The sequence below is a fragment of the Bison bison genome, unplaced genomic scaffold (assembly GCF_000754665.1).
Source record: "Bison bison bison isolate TAMUID 2011002044 unplaced genomic scaffold, Bison_UMD1.0 scf7180017864371, whole genome shotgun sequence".
NCBI lineage: Eukaryota > Metazoa > Chordata > Mammalia > Artiodactyla > Bovidae > Bison > Bison bison.
In genome coordinates, this window is record NW_011494943.1 from 13,365,942 (window position 1) to 13,384,978 (window position 19,037).

Genomic DNA, 19,037 nt, shown 5'->3' on the forward strand with positions numbered 1-19,037 from the left:
ACAGCTCCAGTACTTTGGCCACCTCATGAGAAGAGTTGACTCATTGGGAAAGACCCTGATGCTGGGAGGGATTGGAGGCAGGAGGAGAAGGGAACGACAGGATGAGATGGCTGGATGGCATCACCGACTCGATGGACATGAGTTTGAGTGAACTCCGGGAGCTGGTGACGGACAGGGAGGCCTGGCGTGCTGCGATTCATGGGGTCGCAGAGAGTCGGACACGACTGAGCGACTGATCTGATCTGATCCGCTGCCTTTTTAAAATCCAGCTTGTACATCTGGAATCATGGATGCAGTAGTCTAAATCTACTTTTTGGGAATTTTTCCAAAAGTTAGAAAATACTTTGTCATCTGATCCTGATAGACTTTCTGAGTTAGTGACGTTATACTGTGTTCTCGTACCACACGCAGTTCTACCTAAAGAGCCAGCACAGTTGGCCCTCTGTGTCTGCAGACTCCACGTCTAGAAAGAGGATTTTCAGCTGAAGTGTGTTATCGTAAGTTCCGCCAAAGGTGTCCGTGCAAGTGGAATTCGTTTCCCCCACCCTAATGTATGAGGACGGAGGCTTTCACACACACGTTACAGAAGCCTTGCTGTGTTGAAGTGTAAGCGGTGGTGGCACCGCCTCTTCGGTTGTGGTGGGTGCAGAGCAAGGGCGTCCGGCCTTCCTCGACTTCGGAGCTGCCTTTCCAGAGAACAGAGCTGTTTTCCACTTGACCTCCTTGAATTCTTGAATAGCTTCAGGGCCCCTTTTCCTGTGAAAGTGAAAGTCACTCAGTCCGTGTCCGACTCTTTGCAACCCCGTGGACTGTATAATCTATGGAATTCTCCAGGCCAGAACACTGGAGTGGGTAGGTAGCCTTTCCCTTCTCCAGGAGGCCTTCCCAGCCTGGGGGTTAAACCCAGGTCCCCACATTGTAGGCGGATTCTTTACCAGCCTGTCCTGTGTCTCCCTGTCAAACCTCTGTTTCGGTTGCTCTCCAGTTCCCATGACTGGCCTCTCCCGTGTGGGAAGGTCTGCTTTCCCAGCCCTGTGCTCTCTCAGTCTGACTGACTGCACTGCCCGTTTCTGCCCGACTGGCCGTGGGTGTCTCGTGCGGAGCGGCCCCTGCACCCCTGCTGTGCCTGAGCACCTAGCCCTGGGGGTCCCACTTGGGACCACATTTGCTCTCGGTCTTTGAGGAAGTATCCTCATCATCTGAGGAAAGCATTTGTGTTCTTAGTGAATAAAAAACAGAAGTTTCCACCATGTTGACTACTGGTAAAACTGTTGGCTTTATTTTCTCAAGAGTGAAATTGTGTATTAAAATTGCTTATGAAAATCTTAAAACCACCTACTGAAAACCTCTTTTCTTCAATCTGGCTGATTTACGCTGCTTTGAAAACACGTCTGCTCTAGGCGTCTAAGTCGCCCCTCCTTCCTTCAGCCACTGTTTGCTCATCTTCTGGACTGTACTTGGGGAGTGTGTCTTGTGGATAATGGACAACAGTGGTCATGCTCTGGTCCTTTCTTTTCAGAGGAGCTGGTGAAGCTGTATCTCGCTGAACTCCAGAGCCCCGAGGAAATGACTCGCTGTGGCTGTGCCCTGGCCTTGGGCGCCCTGCCGGCCTTCTTTCTGAAGGGCCGGCTCCGGCAGGTGAGGCTGGCCTAGCACGGCGGGGGCCGTGTGGGGCCGGACCCACGAGCGGGGTATGTAGGCCGAAGGGGTTCCTGCAGGCCAGCGTGTGCATCCGTAAGGAAGGGGAGGGGAACACCCAGGGCAGTGAGTGGTCTGTGAGAGCCTGGTGAGCAGTCTAGCTGAGGAGGCTTGGGGGAGCTGACTCCTTGGCTGAGGAGGGAGCCTCGGCCTCCGTGGAAACACCCCCAGCCTTTCCTTGCCTGTGGCGTGCCATCCAGCCTTTTCTGCATTAGGAGCAAATGTCTCCGGCCTCATCTGGGAAGGCTGCCCCCGTGGCCACGTGAAGGGTCCCAGGCCTCCCACCCCAGAACTCCTCCTGGGGAGGGGCCTTTTCTCCCCAACACGGGGTCCTATGCTCTGGCATGGCTGGGGGGCAGGGTTCTGCTTGCCCTTGAGTTCCATGATCCTCGGCCTGTCTCCTTTCAGGGTGATCCATCAGCTCCCCTCATACCCTGACTCGGCTCCTGAGCTCCCTGGGAGAGTGGGTGCCAGAGTCAGACCTAGGAGACCCTGCCGGCCTCAGCCCACCCAGCTCTTCCCTTTGTGCTCCCCTTTCCCTCGACTCAAACGTCAGTCGTGGTCCTGGCGGCCCACCTCCCAGGTGTCACTGTGGCCAGGTGCCTGGCACACGTGTGCCCCTCACCTGTGTCGCCTTCCCCTGCCCCTGACACCTTGGGATCCAAGGCACCAGACCAGCTTAGGTATCAAGATGGGGAGCAGACCATCCAAACCCTGCCCGGGGGCTTTTCTATTTGAAGCACCTGGCATTTAGAATGGAACTGTCATTTCCAGAGTAACTGGTGAAGATGTGAGCAGCTGGGCACTTTCCAAGCAGGGAGCGGGAGGGAATGGCTGGCCTTGGGTGCAGGGTCTTGTCCTGGAGGGAGGAGGCAGACTGGCAGAGATGGCCTGAGTGCCAGTGATGGGGGCGTGGGTGGGAGGGTCGTTAGGAGCCAGCCGTGGGAAGTGCTGGAGGCGCCTCTGCCCCACTCGGGCTCTGTGTGTGCTCCAGAGCATGTGGTCTATTCTGCCCCACTCGGGCTCTGTGTGTGCTCCAGAGCATGTGGTCTACCCGGACAGGCCGCCAGCCATGCTGTGCTGTGTTCCGGGCACAGGGTGCCAGGCCAGGCCTCCACCTGCGTGCACGTACGTGCATCTTCAGGCCCACAGTTCTGCCTTTGCTTTTCAGGTTCTAGCAGGCCTGAGGGCCGTTACCCACATTTCTCCCAAGGACGTGAGCTTTGCTGAGGCCAGGCGGGATGCCTTGAAGGCCATCTCTAGGTGAGCCCTGCTGGTTTTTCTCTCCAAAGTCACTGTCCTCTCAAAAGCCAGCGACCGAGCATGAAGGGATGTTCACAGCAGTTTGTGTGAGAATACCCGTGGGTCAGGGGCCGAATCTACTTTGAGGCAAACATTTTTATTTTCTAGTTTCTTCTCTTTACAGAGGACTGTCTGAGAACATGCCAACTCATAGAGGATCATTACGGTTTTGTCATAATGAATAATGAAACCCATAGTGCACTTACCTCTGTGTTTTGGGGACAGTGGGCCTGCTCAGGAACTGGGGCTGAGTTATCTGCTCGTGACCGTGGCCCCCCGGTTGCCTGTGTGGAGGGAATGCTGACGTTAGTCACACACATGCACGTCGGGAGGGGTTGCCCTTTCTCTGACAAGCCCTGTGGAGTGCCTTCTGTAGGATGGCGGGGTAGGAGGGGCCAGCCACAGCCAGCCCCCAGTGCACCCTAAAACTGTAGACGCTAGAAATGTGGCTTGGCGACGTGTCATTCAGCATTGCATTAGTGCAGGAGCATTATGAGTCTGCTTCTGAGGTTATGGGTCTGTTCTGAGGGCATCCTGGCAGGAAAGACACATCCAGCCAAAACGACAAGAACGGCAGGAGAGCTTGCATGGGATTCTCAGACGTTAGCTGGGTTTCACACGTTTTTAATTTTAGGATTTGCCAGACTGTCGGTGTGCGGGCAGAAGGGCCTCCGGACGAAGCTGTGTGCAGAGAGAATGTCTCCCAGATTTACTGCACGCTGCTGGACTGTCTGAAGGATTACACCACCGACAGCCGCGGGGACGTGGGCGCCTGGTGAGGCGCTCGTGCTGTCCTCGTCCCCTGCTCTTCTCATGAGTGTCCCACCAAGGCCAGAGGTGGTCCATGTCGCTGCTCTGACCCTGGCTGGGCTCTTGATCCCCAGGGCAGTGTGGGCGATGGTGCTCTGCCTGTAGCCGGGGCTCACGTCTGCCCGGGACATGGGGCCCGTCTTCCTGGTTCTTTTTGTGCCGTGTGGCTCTCGAGCGGATCCTGGACACTGAGGATGCTCTGGTTCTGCTTCGTCCTTCCAGAGGGCGCTGACGGCTCTGCAGCAGGCAGCGGGCCTGCCTCAAATGCAGAGCCATGGTCTCCATCTCGCCTGGTGTAGGCGGCTGCTCAGGGTCTGATCTTCTGACCGCGTGATGGTGCATGCTACCTCCTGGGTGGTGCTCTCTCCTTGGCGGGAGGGTGGATGCCCCGGGTGTGTAGTCCCTGCTGACCCTGGTAATGTGGAGCTGTTTGTGGTCCCCATTGCCCAGCTGGACTGAGTGTTCTTTGTCCCAAGTTTGAAATGGTGCTCTTACTCTGGAGTTAGACCAGCAAACAGGAGCTGTTCTACATACATTTATCCCTCAAAAAGCCTTTAAAAGTTTTTTTGCCAGGAGGAAAAAACAAACCGACTTTGTAGAGTGGGTATGTTCTGTGCTTAAAGGTTCAGGGGGAACCAGCGCTATTTCTCTGTGCACTATTGGAGAGTTTTCTGGGCCCTGGCCATTTGTCTTTGGGTGTCAGGTGTTTCTGAGGTAATATGTGAGGGAAGCATCCTCAGAGAAGGGCTGCGAGCAGCCTTTGTCGAGCCTCCTGCGTGTTTTTTGTCCCGGGTTGAGGGCGCCAGGCCCTGCCGAGTGGCTGATGGTCACGTAGCACCTGGGGCAGTAGGCCAGCTCCTCAGCCCCTCCGTGTCTCTGCAGGGTCCGCGAGGCAGCCATGACCAGTCTGATGGACCTGACTCTCCTGCTGGGTCGGAACCAGCCAGAGCTGATCGAGGCCCCCCTGTGAGTCTGTTCTCCCTGTGTGGGGAGAGGGGCAGCCCAGGCCCTCCCTCCTGACACCAGGGCCCCTGCCCCTGGCTCAGCCTCTCCTGGGGTTCAGGCCTGTTGGAGGACAGCCAGCTCCTGACCTCAGGGCCCCTGTGCCGCTGGAGACTGGCCATCCTGTGCTCTGTTGGTGCCCTGGGCACCGGGCTGCCTCTGGGCACCTTGCCAGCTTGGGGTCACCATGCCCCCTCCATTGCTCTTGTCCAGGCCCCTGAGGAGACCCGGGCTGGCTTCCCCAGCAGCCCCCAGCTCAGTTCCTCTGGCTGCAGATGCCCCTTCCTCCATCTCTTCCCCTTCTTGGAGCCCATGGTCATGTCAGGCCCACTGCTTCCACTCCAGACCTCCCGCGCGGGCTTCTGAGGCGTCAGGTCCCATCCCACCCGCCGCCAGGTTGGCCCAGGTGCCCACTCTCCGGTTCCAGACGCGCTAACCCTGCACTCTGGTCTGCAGCTGCCAACAGCTCATGTGCTGCTTAGCCCAGCAGGCGAGTGAGAAGATCGACCGGTTCCGTGCACACGCGGCTCGCGTGTTCCTGGCGCTGCTGCACGCCGACAGCCCTGCCATCCCCCACGTGCCCGCCCGGCCGGAGCTGGAGAGGCTCTTCCCCAGGTGCTGGGCCCTGCTCCAGGGCGGGGGGACAGCCCTGCTCCCCATGGGGCAGCGCCTCCAGCTCTTGCTCCTGTCTTGCAGGGCCGCCGTGGCCTCCGTGAACTGGGGCGCGCCCTCCCAGGCCTTCCCGCGCATGGCCCGCCTCCTGGGGCTGCCTGCCTACCGCTACCACGTGCTGCTGGGGCTGGCCGTGTCCGTGGGTGGCCTGACCGAGTCCACGGTGAGCAGGCGCCTGGGTGGGCGTCCCTGTGAGGGAGCGCTGCCTCCTTCCTTCCTTCGGGACCCTCTGGGGGTGGGCGGGTGGTATTCCCCTGACCTGACGGCACATGAGGCAGGAGCTCAGCGGCCAGCTCCCTGGCTTTTGTTCGGGTCTGGATTCATGCCCCCGCACAGTGAGGGCCCCTTGCTTCCCCAGCCGGTCTCTCTAGGTCCCTGTCCACTGCTTGTGTGTTCTGTTGGTGGTTCATTGTCTGTTCTACTCTGTTGTCGCCCCTGTGTGACTCTGCCCCCGCCTCTCATCCCTCCCTTGGCCCCGATTCAGTGGGTTTGTGGGCTTCATCACTTCTGGAAAGGTGTCTGCCCCCTAATTGCTGCCTACTGTCCGTCCTCTCCGCCTTCATGCTCCTGTTAAGTTACTCCAGTGTCTGCAGTTTTGTGTAGCCTGCCTTTTCCCTCCCACGGTTGAATATTTTGTCATTGCTGTTCAGTCCTCACTTGTGTCTGACTCTTTGTGACCCCCACGGACTGCAGCACGCCAGGCTCCTCTGTCCTTCACTGTCTGCTGGAGCTTGCTCAAACTCATGAATGTTTGGTGTTTCAGAAATTGTATATTTCATTACCAAACATTCGGTTTGATCTGAAGCGTTCTTGTGCTTTTTCCTTGCACATTCATCTCATGATTGCATTTTCTTTAATAATCATCGCCCACTGTCCTGCACTCTGTTTCACGAGCTGGTGTCTGCTGTCGGAGGGAGGCCTGCATCTGCTCTCCTGCTCTGCTGACTCCTCCCTGAGGACTCACCTGTTGGGTGTTGGTTGTGTGATGGGGTTTGTTGTTATCCTGAGGGGAGGTGCCTTTGCTTTTGCTCCCCAGCAGCAGTGGTTGCCCAGATGCCAGGCATCTAAGTGGTGCTTCTTACAAATTTGGTGACAGTGTGTGAGGGCTTGGGTTGCCTCCAGAACTATCTCCCTGATATGGGTGTCTACACGCCCATGATGGGCTCCTCACGCCTGGCCTGGACAGCCTCTGCTGGATCCCCATGCTGTGCAGCAGACGAAAGTCTGTCACACAGGCAGCCCGGGGAGGGAGAGCTGGGAGCAGGGTGGTCTTGTCCTTCTTACGAGAACGCTTCTCTGTGTGGCAGGTCAGGTACTCAACACAGGGCCTCTTTGAGTACATGAAGGAGATTCAGAACGACCCGGCGGCCCTGGAGGACTTCGGCGGGACCCTTCTGCAGGTCTTTGAGGATAACCTTCTGAACGACAGGTGAGCGCTGGTATCGTCACAGTGATTTCTCAGACCCCCAGGGTCTCACTGCCCAGCAGGATTTTGTGGGGAGGTAAGGTAGGCACAGCCAGGCAAGAGTGTGACCCAAGCACGCGTCCCCGGGTCTGGCCGTCACCTCCCAGGCCCCTCAGAGCCTGCACTCTGAGGCGGCTGTGTATGTTGGAAGTAAAGTGCCAGAGGCTGTGATCCCAGAAGAGCTTGTCCGGCTCTGGCCTGGGTGCTTCCCGGTCGTGCCTGCCTGCACGTCATGGCCGCTGTTCCAACACGTGGCTCACGCACAACCGTGACCACCAGGATTGGAAAGCAACCGGTCTTCTCATCGTTTTTGCTGTAGCATTTTGTTAACTGCTTTTCCAAGAAGATGGAGTGTAGACCCCAAAGCCCTGACTTGCAGACTTGGGGATGTTTCGTGCACCTTCTCAGAGGGCTGTTCCTGGACTCGGTGCTCGGCTGGCCCAGGGCAGCCGGGTACCAGTCACTCTGGCTGGACTGCATGCCCCTCACACAGGCCCTAGTCCTGGGAGCCAGACAGTCTGAATGAACAGGAACTCGACCCAGAGCGCTCTGCTCCGAGGCATGGGTGACACCTAACGAGAGGCACGTAAAGAGTGCAGTCTGAGAAGTTCTGGCTCATGCCGACAACCATGACCTAACGAGAGGCACGTAAAGAGTGCAGTCTGAGAAGTTCTGACTCGTGCCGACAACCATGAAGCGGTCAGGCACACCTGTCACCCCCAGTTTGCCTCCTCGACCCCCCGCCCCCACCCCCTCGTCGGCCCCCCACGCCCCAAGGCAACCACTGATCTGCTTTCTGTCACTGAGAAATCTGGGTGCCCCCAGCCTCACCACAGCTGGCCTGGTCGGCCCTTTCACTTCAGCTGATCTGACGGGGTGCGGTGTCTCGTTGTGGCTGTGATTTGCCTCCCCTGCTGATTGAGGGTGCCGGGCCTCTTCTTGGGCACTCGTGGGCTGTCTGCAGAGCCTCTTTGGTCAGGTGTCTCTCGGATCTTCTGACTTTTTTTTTTAACTGGGTGCTTATTTTTAACATGCTGCTGGAGTTTGAGGTTTCCTTACAATGTTGGACGAGTCCTCTGTGAGATGTGATTTGCACGTTTCCTCCCAGTCTCTAGCTTGTCTTCCACACTCCTAACAGTCTCTCTGTTAAGGAGAAACATTTTGTACTTTGATAAACTTGTTTGTATCCTTGTTCTTTTATGAATTGTATTTTTTGTGTCATTATCTAAGAAATTTCTGCCTGACTGAAGGCTCCACGACTGTCTCTTAACGTTTTCTCCTAGAAGTTTCGTAGTTTGAGTGTTCCGCTCAGACCTCAGGTCTGAGTGGGGTTGGTTTCTGTGTGATGCGACTACAGGTCCAGGCCTGTGTCCCGGTTTTGCCTGTTGACGCCCCGGTGCTCCACGTGTGCAAAAGACTGGACTTCCCACTGCGTTGCTTTTGCGTCATTCTCAGAAATGGTGGGTGTGTGGTCCAGCCTGGGGCTCTTCTGTTCCTGGATGTATTTGCTTGTCTTCACACCAGGATCCCACGGTTTTGATACTTGGGCTCTGCGGTGCTAGCTCTCCAGGCCCGCGCTTTCTTCCCGTCGCTGCGTGGGCTTGTCTTCATCCTTGGTGTCTGCACATGAGCCTCAGGACTGGCTTGTCGTTTCCTGCACGTCCTGCCAGGAGTTTGGTTGGGGCTGAGCTGTTGGCCGTCCAGGGAGGCCCGCGAGGCAGTGGCACTGAGTTTCCCGCGTGCGTGGGTCTGCCCTTCCGCTGTTCTGACACCTGGCATCTCACACTTGCCTTCCCCCCAGGGTGTCCGTGCCGCTGCTCAAGACGCTGGACCAGATGCTGGCCAACGGGTGCTTCGACATCTTCACCGCCCAGGAGAAGTGAGTGCTCCCTGTGCTCTGTGTTCAGTGCTGCCTCAGTGGTTCAGCCTCGGGCTCACCTTTCAGAGAACCGTTGATCAGATCCAGAGATCAGGCTTCTGGGAGATAGTTTCCTGGTATGTTCAGGGTCAGCTTTTATACACACTCTAAGAGCCACCAAGAACATCGGCTGCTCCCGTGGGGGTTGGGGGCTCCTGCTGTCTGTTTGGGACACGGAGCAGGTGGGGCGTTGCCCCTGACGGGGGCCTGCAGTCAGCACCACTGTGGACGGTGGATTGGATGGTGAACGGGATCACAGAGGGCCTGTGATGGTCACGGTGCTGAGACCTGGGCCAGGTGAAGAGCCCATCTCAGACACAGCGGGGCCACTGGGAGGCCGGCGGGGGTGGGCACAGGGAGTGGACACGAGGCCACTTCCCTCTCCACTGGGTTCAGGCTGCTCAGCTGCCGAGCACGGAGCATTGCAGCCGCTGCGCCAGCCTCCCCGTCTGCAGCTCTGGCATCTGGGGTTCATTTTCTCCCACTTCTGAGGTCTCTGCTCTCGGTCACTTGATCTCAGAGCCCCCCCTAGGCTGATGGTAACAGTCGTTGAGGGTCACATTTCTGGGGGTTCTTCCACAGCCAGGGCAGCATCCTTGTGCTGAGCAGGGTTCGGGCAAATCTCTCAAGGCCTCTGGCCTGCAATTTGAAAAAGAGTGGCACCGGGTTTTGCGCCAGTCCCCTCTGTGTGCCCGCCACACCCCCTCCACAGGCAGGAAGCTAGGCAGCTGCAGGCTCGCCCCCTTTGCCACTCAGGCCTCGGTGGTCCCGTCCTTTGCACTCTGCCGTCTTGAGTCTTGTTCACTGTCACTTCCTCCAGGCGGGAGTGGATCTGGTTGGTCCCTGTTGCTCTGCCTTTGCTGAGACTCTCAAGTGCTCTTTTAACATCGAAGGGTTTCTCCTTTAATTCGCTGGTGGTGCAGCCCAGCGTGTCTCTTACGCCTGCTGTTGGAGCGGTGGCCTGTGCGTGCACGGGCTGTGCCATGTGATCCTGTGTATATTGCACGGCTGGACTTGCCAAGCGTTCTGTTTCAGATCTTAACCTATTTTCCTGCTTTGAAAATTTTCAGACTGAAATGGTAGGAGAAAGCAGCGTTCCAGGTTGTCAGGCTCATCTCCAGCTGGGGGTTCGTGGCTGCTGGTGCTGGAGAGGAGCAGCTTGCCAGCAGATCTCTGTGGGTGTGTGGGCACGAGGCAGCCGAGGAGGACTGTGGGCTCCTGGGCAGGCCCCTGGGAGGGCACAGTGGTTCTCAGACAGGAAGGCTGGATGGAGCAGGCGTGGACCAGAGAGGCCTGGGGGTCGAGTTGGAAGGCTCTCCAAGCAGATCAGGATGCTGTAACAAATACCACAGCCCGGGTGGTTGAACACCAGAAACTCATTCCTCCCAGTGCTGAAGGTTGGATGTCCAAGTTCAGCAGAGGGACGTGGTCTTCCCGTGTCTTCAGGTGGCAGAGAGACCACCTAGAGACCACGTCTTCTCTTAGCCCACTGATCCCCTATGGGCTCCTCGTCAGCCTCCCAAGGCCCCACCTCCTAATGCCCTCACGTTCCAAGTTAGAACTTCAACGTAGTAGATGTGACCATTCGGTTCACAGCAGAAAGGTTTGGTTTAAGGTGCTTATAGATCTCGTCCAGAGGAGATGGATCATCAAGGCTGGAACTCAGTAGAAAGTCCTCAGTAAACAGGCGGTGTGTGATCTCACGAGGTCACGGGAGGGCAGGAGTAGACAAGTGGCTGGGGCAGGCACACCAGGAAGAAGGAGAGTTGGGGAGCAACCACATAGGCTGAGAACAGAAGGGACCTCAGCGTCCAGAACCGGCCTGGGGTCGCGGCTCTGCCGGAGAGGAGCATGTTCCTCTCATGGGGACCCACGCTGGTCGTGGTCGCCATGGCCTCACGTTCTCCTCGGTCAAGCAGAACTGGGTGGGGGGCGCCCCTGGTCCCTCCTTGACCCTCCAAGAACCTGGACGCAGGAGTCCTGGGACCCAGTCACGGTGCGGTCGTTTTCCTTGATCCTGGGTTGAGCCTGGTGCTGCCATGGCACACGTCGGCTAGGTGTGCAGTGGGGTGGGGGTTCTGGGTGTTCCTGTTACTTCGAGGCCCCACCAGGGCGTGGCCTGCCCTCCTGTTGCGGGGCCGTGGGACAGGGAAGTGTGTGGGGAAGGTGGCTTGTCGAGGACGGGACAGTGGGGCTCTGTCCCCTGCTGCACTTGCAAAGGGGCCAGCTGGGTGCCCTGGCGTGCATCCCCAGGGGGCAGTTGTCTTTGGGGGTGCCATCGGCAGATGCTCCCCAGAAGCCCACCTCCAGGCCTTGTCCTTTCCTTTCAGTCACCCCTTCTGTGTGAAGCTGCTCGCGCTTTGTAAGGAAGAGATCAAGAAATCCAAAGACGTCCAGAAACTGCGGTCCAGCATCGCGGTGTGAGTTCCAAGGAGCTTATTCAGGCGGGAAGGGGAGAGGCCGGCCCAGCAGCTGAGCACAGGCTTGGGGATGTTCGTTCTGATGCTTCCGTGTTCCTGGCGGAGCTGGGGGGGCTCTGCCACACCCTGCCCACCCTTGGGCCAGCCTCCTAGGCAGGTCAGTGGGCACTGGGTCAGGGAGCCTTGTCATAGAACAAGACTTGATCCCGACCGTGGAGGTATGGATGCCCCCACCGACAGAGAGAAAGTGGATGTTGAATCTAGGCTGCCTCCCCGCAGGGAGACGGCCCTGAGGCCTGGGGGTCCTCACAGACAGCACCTGGGTCCCCTCCCCCGCCGGGAAGCGAAGGTGTGGGGTGTCGTGGGTCACTCACTGGAGTGTGGGGTCCCCGCAGGTTCTGTGGGCTGGTGCAGTTCCCCGGAGACGTGAGGAGGAAGGTCCTCCTGCAGCTCTTCCTCCTGCTCTGCCACCCCTTCCCTGTGGTGAGTGTCCCGGCCCCCACATCAGTGCTGGGGGTGCTGATGCTTCCTGGTGTTGGTGTGGGCGGCCCTCAGTGGAGGGCGGGCCTCGTCATGGTGGGCGGGGCCTCGTCACGGTGGGCGGGGCGTCCTGTGCCTGGTGGCTGCAGCAGCTGCCGTGTGATGGCTGAGCTTGGCCCCTGCCTCTGGAGGCAGGTCCTGATGTTCCCCTGGGGCTCCAGGCAATGGGCCCGGGTGCAGGGAAACGCCCACACTCAGGGGGACCCCTGCCCCCTGGAATCCTGGCCACAGGTGCACCTGGGTGCCCCATTGAGAATAGGCGTTTAGCCTATCAGTGTCCTGCGGGCTCTGGTTCTGAGGCTTCTGGAAGGCCCAAGCTGAGTGGCTTTACCCCCACCTGGGGCAGCACCTGCCCCACAGCCCCCACCCCAGAGTCAGGTTCCTAGGCAGTCTTCTCTTCCTTTGGCAGAAGAGATACCCCAGTGTGACATCTTCCTAGTGGGGCCACTGGATGCCCCTTTCCCCGTGATCAGAAATGCAGGTTCCAGGCCCTGAGCTGCTGGCCAGGACCTCGGGGGTGGGCCTGGGGGTTCTGAGGGCACCTGTTCCATGAAGTAAGTCCCCACCAGGCACAGCTAGACGAGAAAACAGGTGAGAGGACTGCTCTGATCAGGGGCAGGGTTTAGCGCAGCGTTTCAGCAAGGGCATGTTGGAAGCTGTGCGGCCTCCTCCTGATAAGGGCCACTGGGGGGCGCGGGGTGGCCATGGCGGTTGTGGCCATGGAATCGTGAGTGGGGAGAGGTCAGCTCCTCTTAGCTGTCTGCCCAGCCAGCCTTTCCTGGTTTCCCGGGACTCTGGGCCCTTAGGAGCTGCCTGGCCCCCATCCCTGCTCCCAGCCAGGGTCCCATCAGCTCTGCTCTCCGTCCCACCAGATCCGGAAGAACACGGCCAGCCAGGTGTATGAGATGGTGCTGACCTATGACGTGGTGCCCACCGCGGTCCTAGACGAGGTCATGGCTGTGCTCAGCAGCACGGCCTGGTGAGTGTGGCCCAGCCTTCTCCTGGGAGCGCGGCGGGTGCGGCACCTCAGCGAGTGGGACCCCCAGAGCGTGTCGTGGTCTCTCCCAAAACCCTCCAGAGGTTAGAGGAAAGAGGGGCTCCAGCCCTCGGCTCAGCTCTGGGTTACGAGGCGGCAGTGGTGTCTGGCCGACCCCTCCTCACCCACGTGTCTGCGTTTCTGTTGCGCAGGCTCACTTCCTCCCACCCAAGAGGATGAGGAAGGAGAGGGTGCCTCCTGCTCCTGGGGTGTTTGGGTTGGAAGATCCTCAAAGTGAAATTATTTTTTACCAAATACCATTTTTTTAAAGTGAAAAGTTGGGTTGTTCCGAGCACTGATTGGTTAGAGCCTAACTTATTTTTTTGTGGCCACTTTTCCATTGATCGTGTCATGGCTCTGGGTGCCCTTTCTGCAGTTTATTGGGGTTGAAATCACTTGAGAATGGCAGCTCCCGCCCCCTGAACTATGGTGTCAGAAGTGCAGGGAGGCGTGGTGTGGCGTGGCGGGCAGTGTCTCCCTCCGTGGGGAATGTCTCCTTCCCACCCCAGACACTCACTTCCCTCCTGGTGCCCAGGGCCACCCCTCGTTCCAGGTCAGGGCTCCAGGGTTGTTTTAAGCACAGTTCCTGCCATCTCTGTTGGCTCCTTGACTCTTGATGGGTTTGGATGATAGGTTTGAAAGGGGTGTTGAGTGGGGCAAGGAGGTGCTGATGGAGAAGCAGGGAAGGGGTGGCCCACGAGCAGAGTCCAGCGGGCAGCAGTGCAGGATGATGGGGGGTGACGCTTGTCCCGCTCCAGGCACCGCTCACACGTATGCGCACCCTTGGGCATTTGCACGTACTTCTTCAAGGTGACCACGTTCCTCGTCCCCATTTTGGGCACAGAACCAAAGTTCAGAGGTTGCTCAGGCAGCAGCAGTGAGGCCCCCAGGACCGGGTTCCGTCCAGGTCAGGTCACCCTGCTTACGAGGGAGGGACATGCATCATGTCCTCACGTGGCCCTCCCTCAAAACAGTGACGTTCCTGCAGGGCCAAGCCCTGCGCACGGAGACTGAGCATCGATGCAGCTCCCGCCCCCACCTGGCGGCCCAGCTGCCCCGAAGGACAGGGCAGGGCCTCGGGTTTTAGGGCCTCGTTGAGGTTTCCTTGGGAGACCCCTGCCTCCAGGAGGAGGGCGTTCTGGTAAACATGCTGCAGCCCCCGTGACAAAAATTCCAGAGCAGAAAGCATGGCCCCAGGAGACGGGACACCTCTGCTCTGCGAGCCGCTGGACAGGGCACGCTTGTCTGCGATGTCAGTGATAACAGCACAGAGGCGTGTCCTCCATGCTTGAGAAGGACTGTGAAGGGAGGGTGACGTGAAGCCACCAGCGCCCGGTGGGCCCCGGGGTCCCCTTGAGCTCCCACACCTGCCTTCCTCTTCTCACAGTTCAGGGCAGACGGGGCGCGTTCCCAATTCCTTTGCTAAAAAATTCCAGAGGATTTATGGATAACTTTTTTTTCTTATAACAAAAGAAAAACATGCCCAGTTTTCTTTATGGTGCTGCTAAATATAATTTTTATTTTTAATGAAAGTTGTAACAGCTTTCAAAGTCAAATAAAACCCATCTGTGCCCTAGCCCCCATCTCCCTGCTGTCTTGGTGTTTCCTGCCTCTGGCCCCTGGGTGGGGCTCTTTGGGGGCCAAGGGCCCCTCGCGGGGCTCCCTGAGAAAGCATTCAGGAGCAAGGCCTTGTGTGAGTGCGGGTGAGGCATCCTTTTCCCTGATTTCTACCTCATCTCTGGCGTTGGGGTTTCTGCACACCCGACAAGATCTTGGCAGATTTACCTGCGTGGACTGTCCCCACGGCTGACGGTGCTCCCTGCCTTCTCCTCCCCAGGGACGCCGAGCTCCCGGTCGTGAGAGCCCAGCGGAACCGCCTGTGTGACCTCCTGGGCGTGCCTAGACCGCAGCTGGTTCCCAAGGTATCACCTGCCCCTCAGGCCACCTGGGGGACCTGGGGTCCCTTCCTTGTGAGACCTCCAAACACAGCTCCATGAGCTCCTGTTCTGAGTCCCAGGGTCTAGAACATTCCAGGATGAGCTGCCTGCCGCACGTTCCATGTCAAACCCTTTCAGGATCCCAGGAGGCAGCAGAGCAGGACTGTGGGATGGCGGCAGAGCCGAGGCCCACACTCTCCTCTCCCACCTGCCCCCCGTCCCACCAGATGGGCCCACCCTGAGCCCTGGAGCCGTCCTGAGCGATGGCGGTGTTCCTGCTGCTGCTCCCCCCGCCCCACACTCTTCCGCCAGGCATGTCTCACATGTGTCCTGTGGAGCAGCAGCACCCAGGCCTGGCCCGCTGAGCACCCGTCTCCCGCCCTCGGAGCAGCACAGCAGCCTTCCGCTGTTTCCACTGCCCCCCGGGCCTTTGTCCCCCCAGGGCCGGCTGCCGTCCGCCCGCCGAGGCCGCCGTCCTCCGTGGCGCGTGTGCCTCGTTGCTGCGGTTTTCTGACACTGAGGGCTCCAGGCTGCTCTTGCAGCTTCTGTGTCATTGGGAGACTTGAGACTGTTGTGTGTGTTCCTGGAGAGGATCAGGGCTCTATTTCTTTTCAGTCTGTGGGTCCTGCAGGAGCGGAGGTGGGTCGCAGCAGCTTGGGCTGGGGTCCTGGGGAGGGCCGTGCCCTCCTCCTGTCCCCAACAGCTGTGTCCCTCTGACCTTGGGCACGAACCCTGCTCTGGAGAGGCTGTTGAGGAAGGACATGTGTGCAGGAGAGCGTGGTGTCGAAGCTCTAGGTCTCCAGGCACCCCAGTGTTTGCCCTGGCCACCCCAGGCGAGCGCCTCAGGCTGCCGGAGCACCAGTGCCCGTTTCCGGTGGACTCGCCGGGCCGAGGACTCAGGCGGGCAGTGCTGAAGCAGACTCCAGCGCGACGGTGCTCCCTGCTCGCGCTCAAGGCTGTGTGGCGTCTGTGATGGGCGCTCCCTGGTTTCCCTGGTGATGGGAACGTGACCACTTTTTCTGAGATCTGAGGTGTTGGGACATTGTCGTTCCTTGCGTGTCAGACCTTTTGTGTTCTCTCCAGGTTGTCCGTCCTTCTATACTTTTGTCTTCAGGGTCCTTTTTCTGGACGTGTGTCCCGCAAATGTCTCCTCCTCCAGGGATGACCTTCTCGTCCTTAGACTTAACAGGGTCCTGTTTGGGTATTTCGACCTCCTGTAGGGTTGACAGTCTTTTTCCTAAGAGCTTTACTGTATTACTTTCTACGTTTGGACTACGATCTGCCTGATCAGCTCCTCCTGGCTGCGTGGTGGCATCAGGCCACACGCGTGGCTCCGTTCTCGGATCGTCGTCCCTCCATGAGCCAGCCAGCTTACAGCGCCGGATGCAGGCCTCAAGATGCAGGGAGGGCTCTGCAGTCTCACAGTGGGTCCTGGTGCCCAGTTATCTCAGCCTCATGGTTCTTTTTGCTTCGTGGTCGTCTTCTCTTCCCAGCCCTTGGGTTTGCACCACACCTGTAGGATAGGCTTGTTGGGAGTTTGGCCGAGGTTGCCCGCAGCCTGAAGGTCCATTAGGTGAGAAGTGGCGTCTCTGCTCCGAGTCTCTTGACGGAGAACACGGTGTGTCCATCCGTGGACCCCTCAGTGTTTCATGGTTTTTGGAGCAGAGATGTTCCTGTCTTTTGTAATTGCCCCACAGTTCTTGGATTTTCCACCCCCCCACCCCATTTTTGTTTCTCTTTGCCTTTCAGTTTAGGAAGCTTCTGTTGACCTGTCTGCAAGCTCACTGATCGTGTCCTTGGCCCCATCTGGCCTTAGGAGGCGCCCTCTGGAGGCACCTGTTTGACCCGCAGTGCTGGTGGCCCCTCTGTCCCTGCTTGGTGACGTCCGTCCCTGCGTGGCCTCCGTGGTGCCCACCAGAGCCCTTGGTGTGCTGATCCTAGTTGTGTCCGGCTCCTGGTCTGATAGTTGCAGTATCTCTGCCGTTTCTGAGTCTGCTTCTCACATCTGCACTGTCTCTTCAGACTGCTTTCTCTTGCCTTTTTGTATTTGGTATGTTTTTGTTGCTGCTGCTGCTAAGTTGCTTCAGTCGTGTCCGGCTCTGTGTGACCCCATAGACGGCAGCCCACCAGGCTCCTCCGTCCCTGGGATTCTCTAGGCAAGAACACTGGAGTGGGTTGCCATTTCCTTCTCCAATGCATGAAAGTGAAAAGTCAAAGTGAAGTCACTCAGTCGTGTCCGACCCTCAGCGACCCCATGGACTGCAGCCAACCAGGCTCCTCCACCCATGGGATTTTCCAGGCAAGAGTACTGGAGTGGGGTGCCACTGCCTTCTCCAGTGTTTTTGTTGAGGGCCAGCCTCTTAGGGGAACAGGCGTGAGGTGACCGGAGTGTGAGGGATCTGCTGCAGCAGCAGGTCCGAAGCCGAGCCGCTCCTGGTCCTGGTCCTCGGGAACCACGCGGGAGTGTGAGCTCCTTGGAGAGGCCGCCAGGGTTCTCATCCTTGTGCCCGGCCACGCTCAGCCACCAGCTGTTCGTCAGTCACCATTTAAGTTTGTCTTCTAGATCTTTTCTGTTTCCCAGCTTTGGGCTGGGGGCTGAGAAAGGTGACTGGTTTTCAGTCTGTGTATGACTGTACTTTGTTGCCATTTTGTTGATCATTGAGAAAAATCTCAGTTTGTCTTTTTCAGTTTTCTCAACTTCTGTGATGCATTTGAAGCTGTGTTCCCTGTAGCTCAGCTGGTAAAAAATCCACGTGCAATGCAGGAGACTCTGGATTGATTCCCGGGTTGTTAAGATCCCCTGGAGAAGGGATGGTCTACCCGTAACGCCAGTATTCGTGCCCGGAGAAACCCGTGGACAGAGAAGGGCTACACAGTCAACAGGGTTGGCAAAGAGTCAGACACGACTGAGCCGCTTTCACTCACTACAGGTGCCTGTAGGTTTTAAAGTCTGTGGCGTCTTCCTGGCGGATTGACATCGGTGGGAACATTCTCGTTTATCTGTGATGCCTCGTGCTTTAAGTCTCCTTGGTGTGATGTCAAGCGCCACAGCGGAGTTTTTGCTTAGTGTTTATGTAGTATATCTCTTTTCGTTATTTCACTTCCAATTTCTGTATGTTCTTATATTTGAGTTTCTTATAAACAGTAGATAGGTCTTACCTCCTTTTAATCCAGTTCAACCATTGTTGGTAGCTCGAGTGTTTTCTCCACTTGCATTTAATGTGTGATTTTGGCTTTATTGGGTTGGTTTGCCGATTTCTTTTCAGTCGTTTCTTTCCTTCCTTGTCATCGTTGGCAGTGGTTAATGACGTTTTTACCATCTCGCTTCCCCTTCTGTTAACTTCCTGCAGTTTTCCTGCTGTTCTGTTAGGGGCTGCTCGGCGGTGGCGTTCCTTCCTGATGTACTGCACTCAGAATGGGGCACCGCGCGGGGGGCTCAGCTGTGCTGCCCTCGCTGCCCAGGGCCCAGGTGGCCGTGGCGTGCCTTCCATTCGGCCACCTCTCCCTTCATTGCCCTTCGGTTCACTGTGCTCTTAACTCTCCGTTTCTCCTCTCTGTGGCAGTTATTCCTGAGGCGAAGTCTCCCCCACCCCCACCTTCCATACAAGTGTACGGCCCTTGCCTTCTCTGGGGCCTGCAGGCCCCCTCGGGTGTGGGGCAGGGGCAGCCCAGTCGGTCCCAGGTGATGCTGCTGGTGACAGGGTGGCCAGATGAGTGTTGATTCTGTCTCCTCATGTGATGGCCAAGCACACCACCGGCTTCCTAAGGAAACGCGCTTTCAACATTATTAGGAAAATGTTGTTAAGATGGGTGAAGCGGTGGGGACAGGACAGTCACCCTCCACACCCGCTCGCTGTGCAGAGGTGGTGTCGGCCAGAGGGCTCCCGGCATGTTCGGGGAAGTGGCACAGATGCAGTTTCCGCAAGAAATGGGGCGCAGGGGTGGCTGGGAAGACAGCACTGACTGGCTGGCCCTGTCCCGTGTCCCCCACAGCCTGCTGTCCGCTGAGGCCGGGCCCGGAAGCGAACTCGCGCCTGCCTGGCCAGGAGGAGGAGCCCGGGCACGGTTGACAGATAAGATGCAGACGGATGGCAGCCTGGCTGGTGTGTGTGAGGGACCCGGTGTCTGTTACCTGGAGGTGGCATCTCCTCACGTGCGTCCTGCGCCTGAGTGCCCTGGCCTGTCGGTGCTTCTGTCCTCATCCCCAACCCCCATTTAATAAAATTCCCTGCTGAGA

At 58.1% G+C, this 19,037-nt stretch overlaps 1 protein-coding gene across 1 annotated transcript in view; it reads left to right on the plus strand.

The window, feature by feature from the left end:
* TBCD (tubulin folding cofactor D) overlaps window positions 1–16,901 on the plus strand; it is a 146,953-nt gene extending 130,052 nt beyond the window's left edge. The window contains exons 28-39 of the mRNA XM_010856553.1: window positions 1,520–1,638; window positions 2,870–2,961; window positions 3,635–3,775; window positions 4,693–4,776; window positions 5,269–5,427; window positions 5,509–5,647; window positions 6,792–6,913; window positions 8,751–8,828; window positions 11,198–11,287; window positions 11,683–11,770; window positions 12,700–12,806; window positions 14,701–16,901. Of these exons, the coding sequence (XP_010854855.1) occupies window positions 1,520–1,638; window positions 2,870–2,961; window positions 3,635–3,775; window positions 4,693–4,776; window positions 5,269–5,427; window positions 5,509–5,647; window positions 6,792–6,913; window positions 8,751–8,828; window positions 11,198–11,287; window positions 11,683–11,770; window positions 12,700–12,806; window positions 14,701–14,860 (1,379 nt within the window). The 3' untranslated portion in view covers window positions 14,861–16,901. The remainder of the gene's footprint in view (window positions 1–1,519; window positions 1,639–2,869; window positions 2,962–3,634; window positions 3,776–4,692; window positions 4,777–5,268; window positions 5,428–5,508; window positions 5,648–6,791; window positions 6,914–8,750; window positions 8,829–11,197; window positions 11,288–11,682; window positions 11,771–12,699; window positions 12,807–14,700) is intronic.
* Window positions 16,902–19,037: the final 2,136 nt, after the last annotated feature.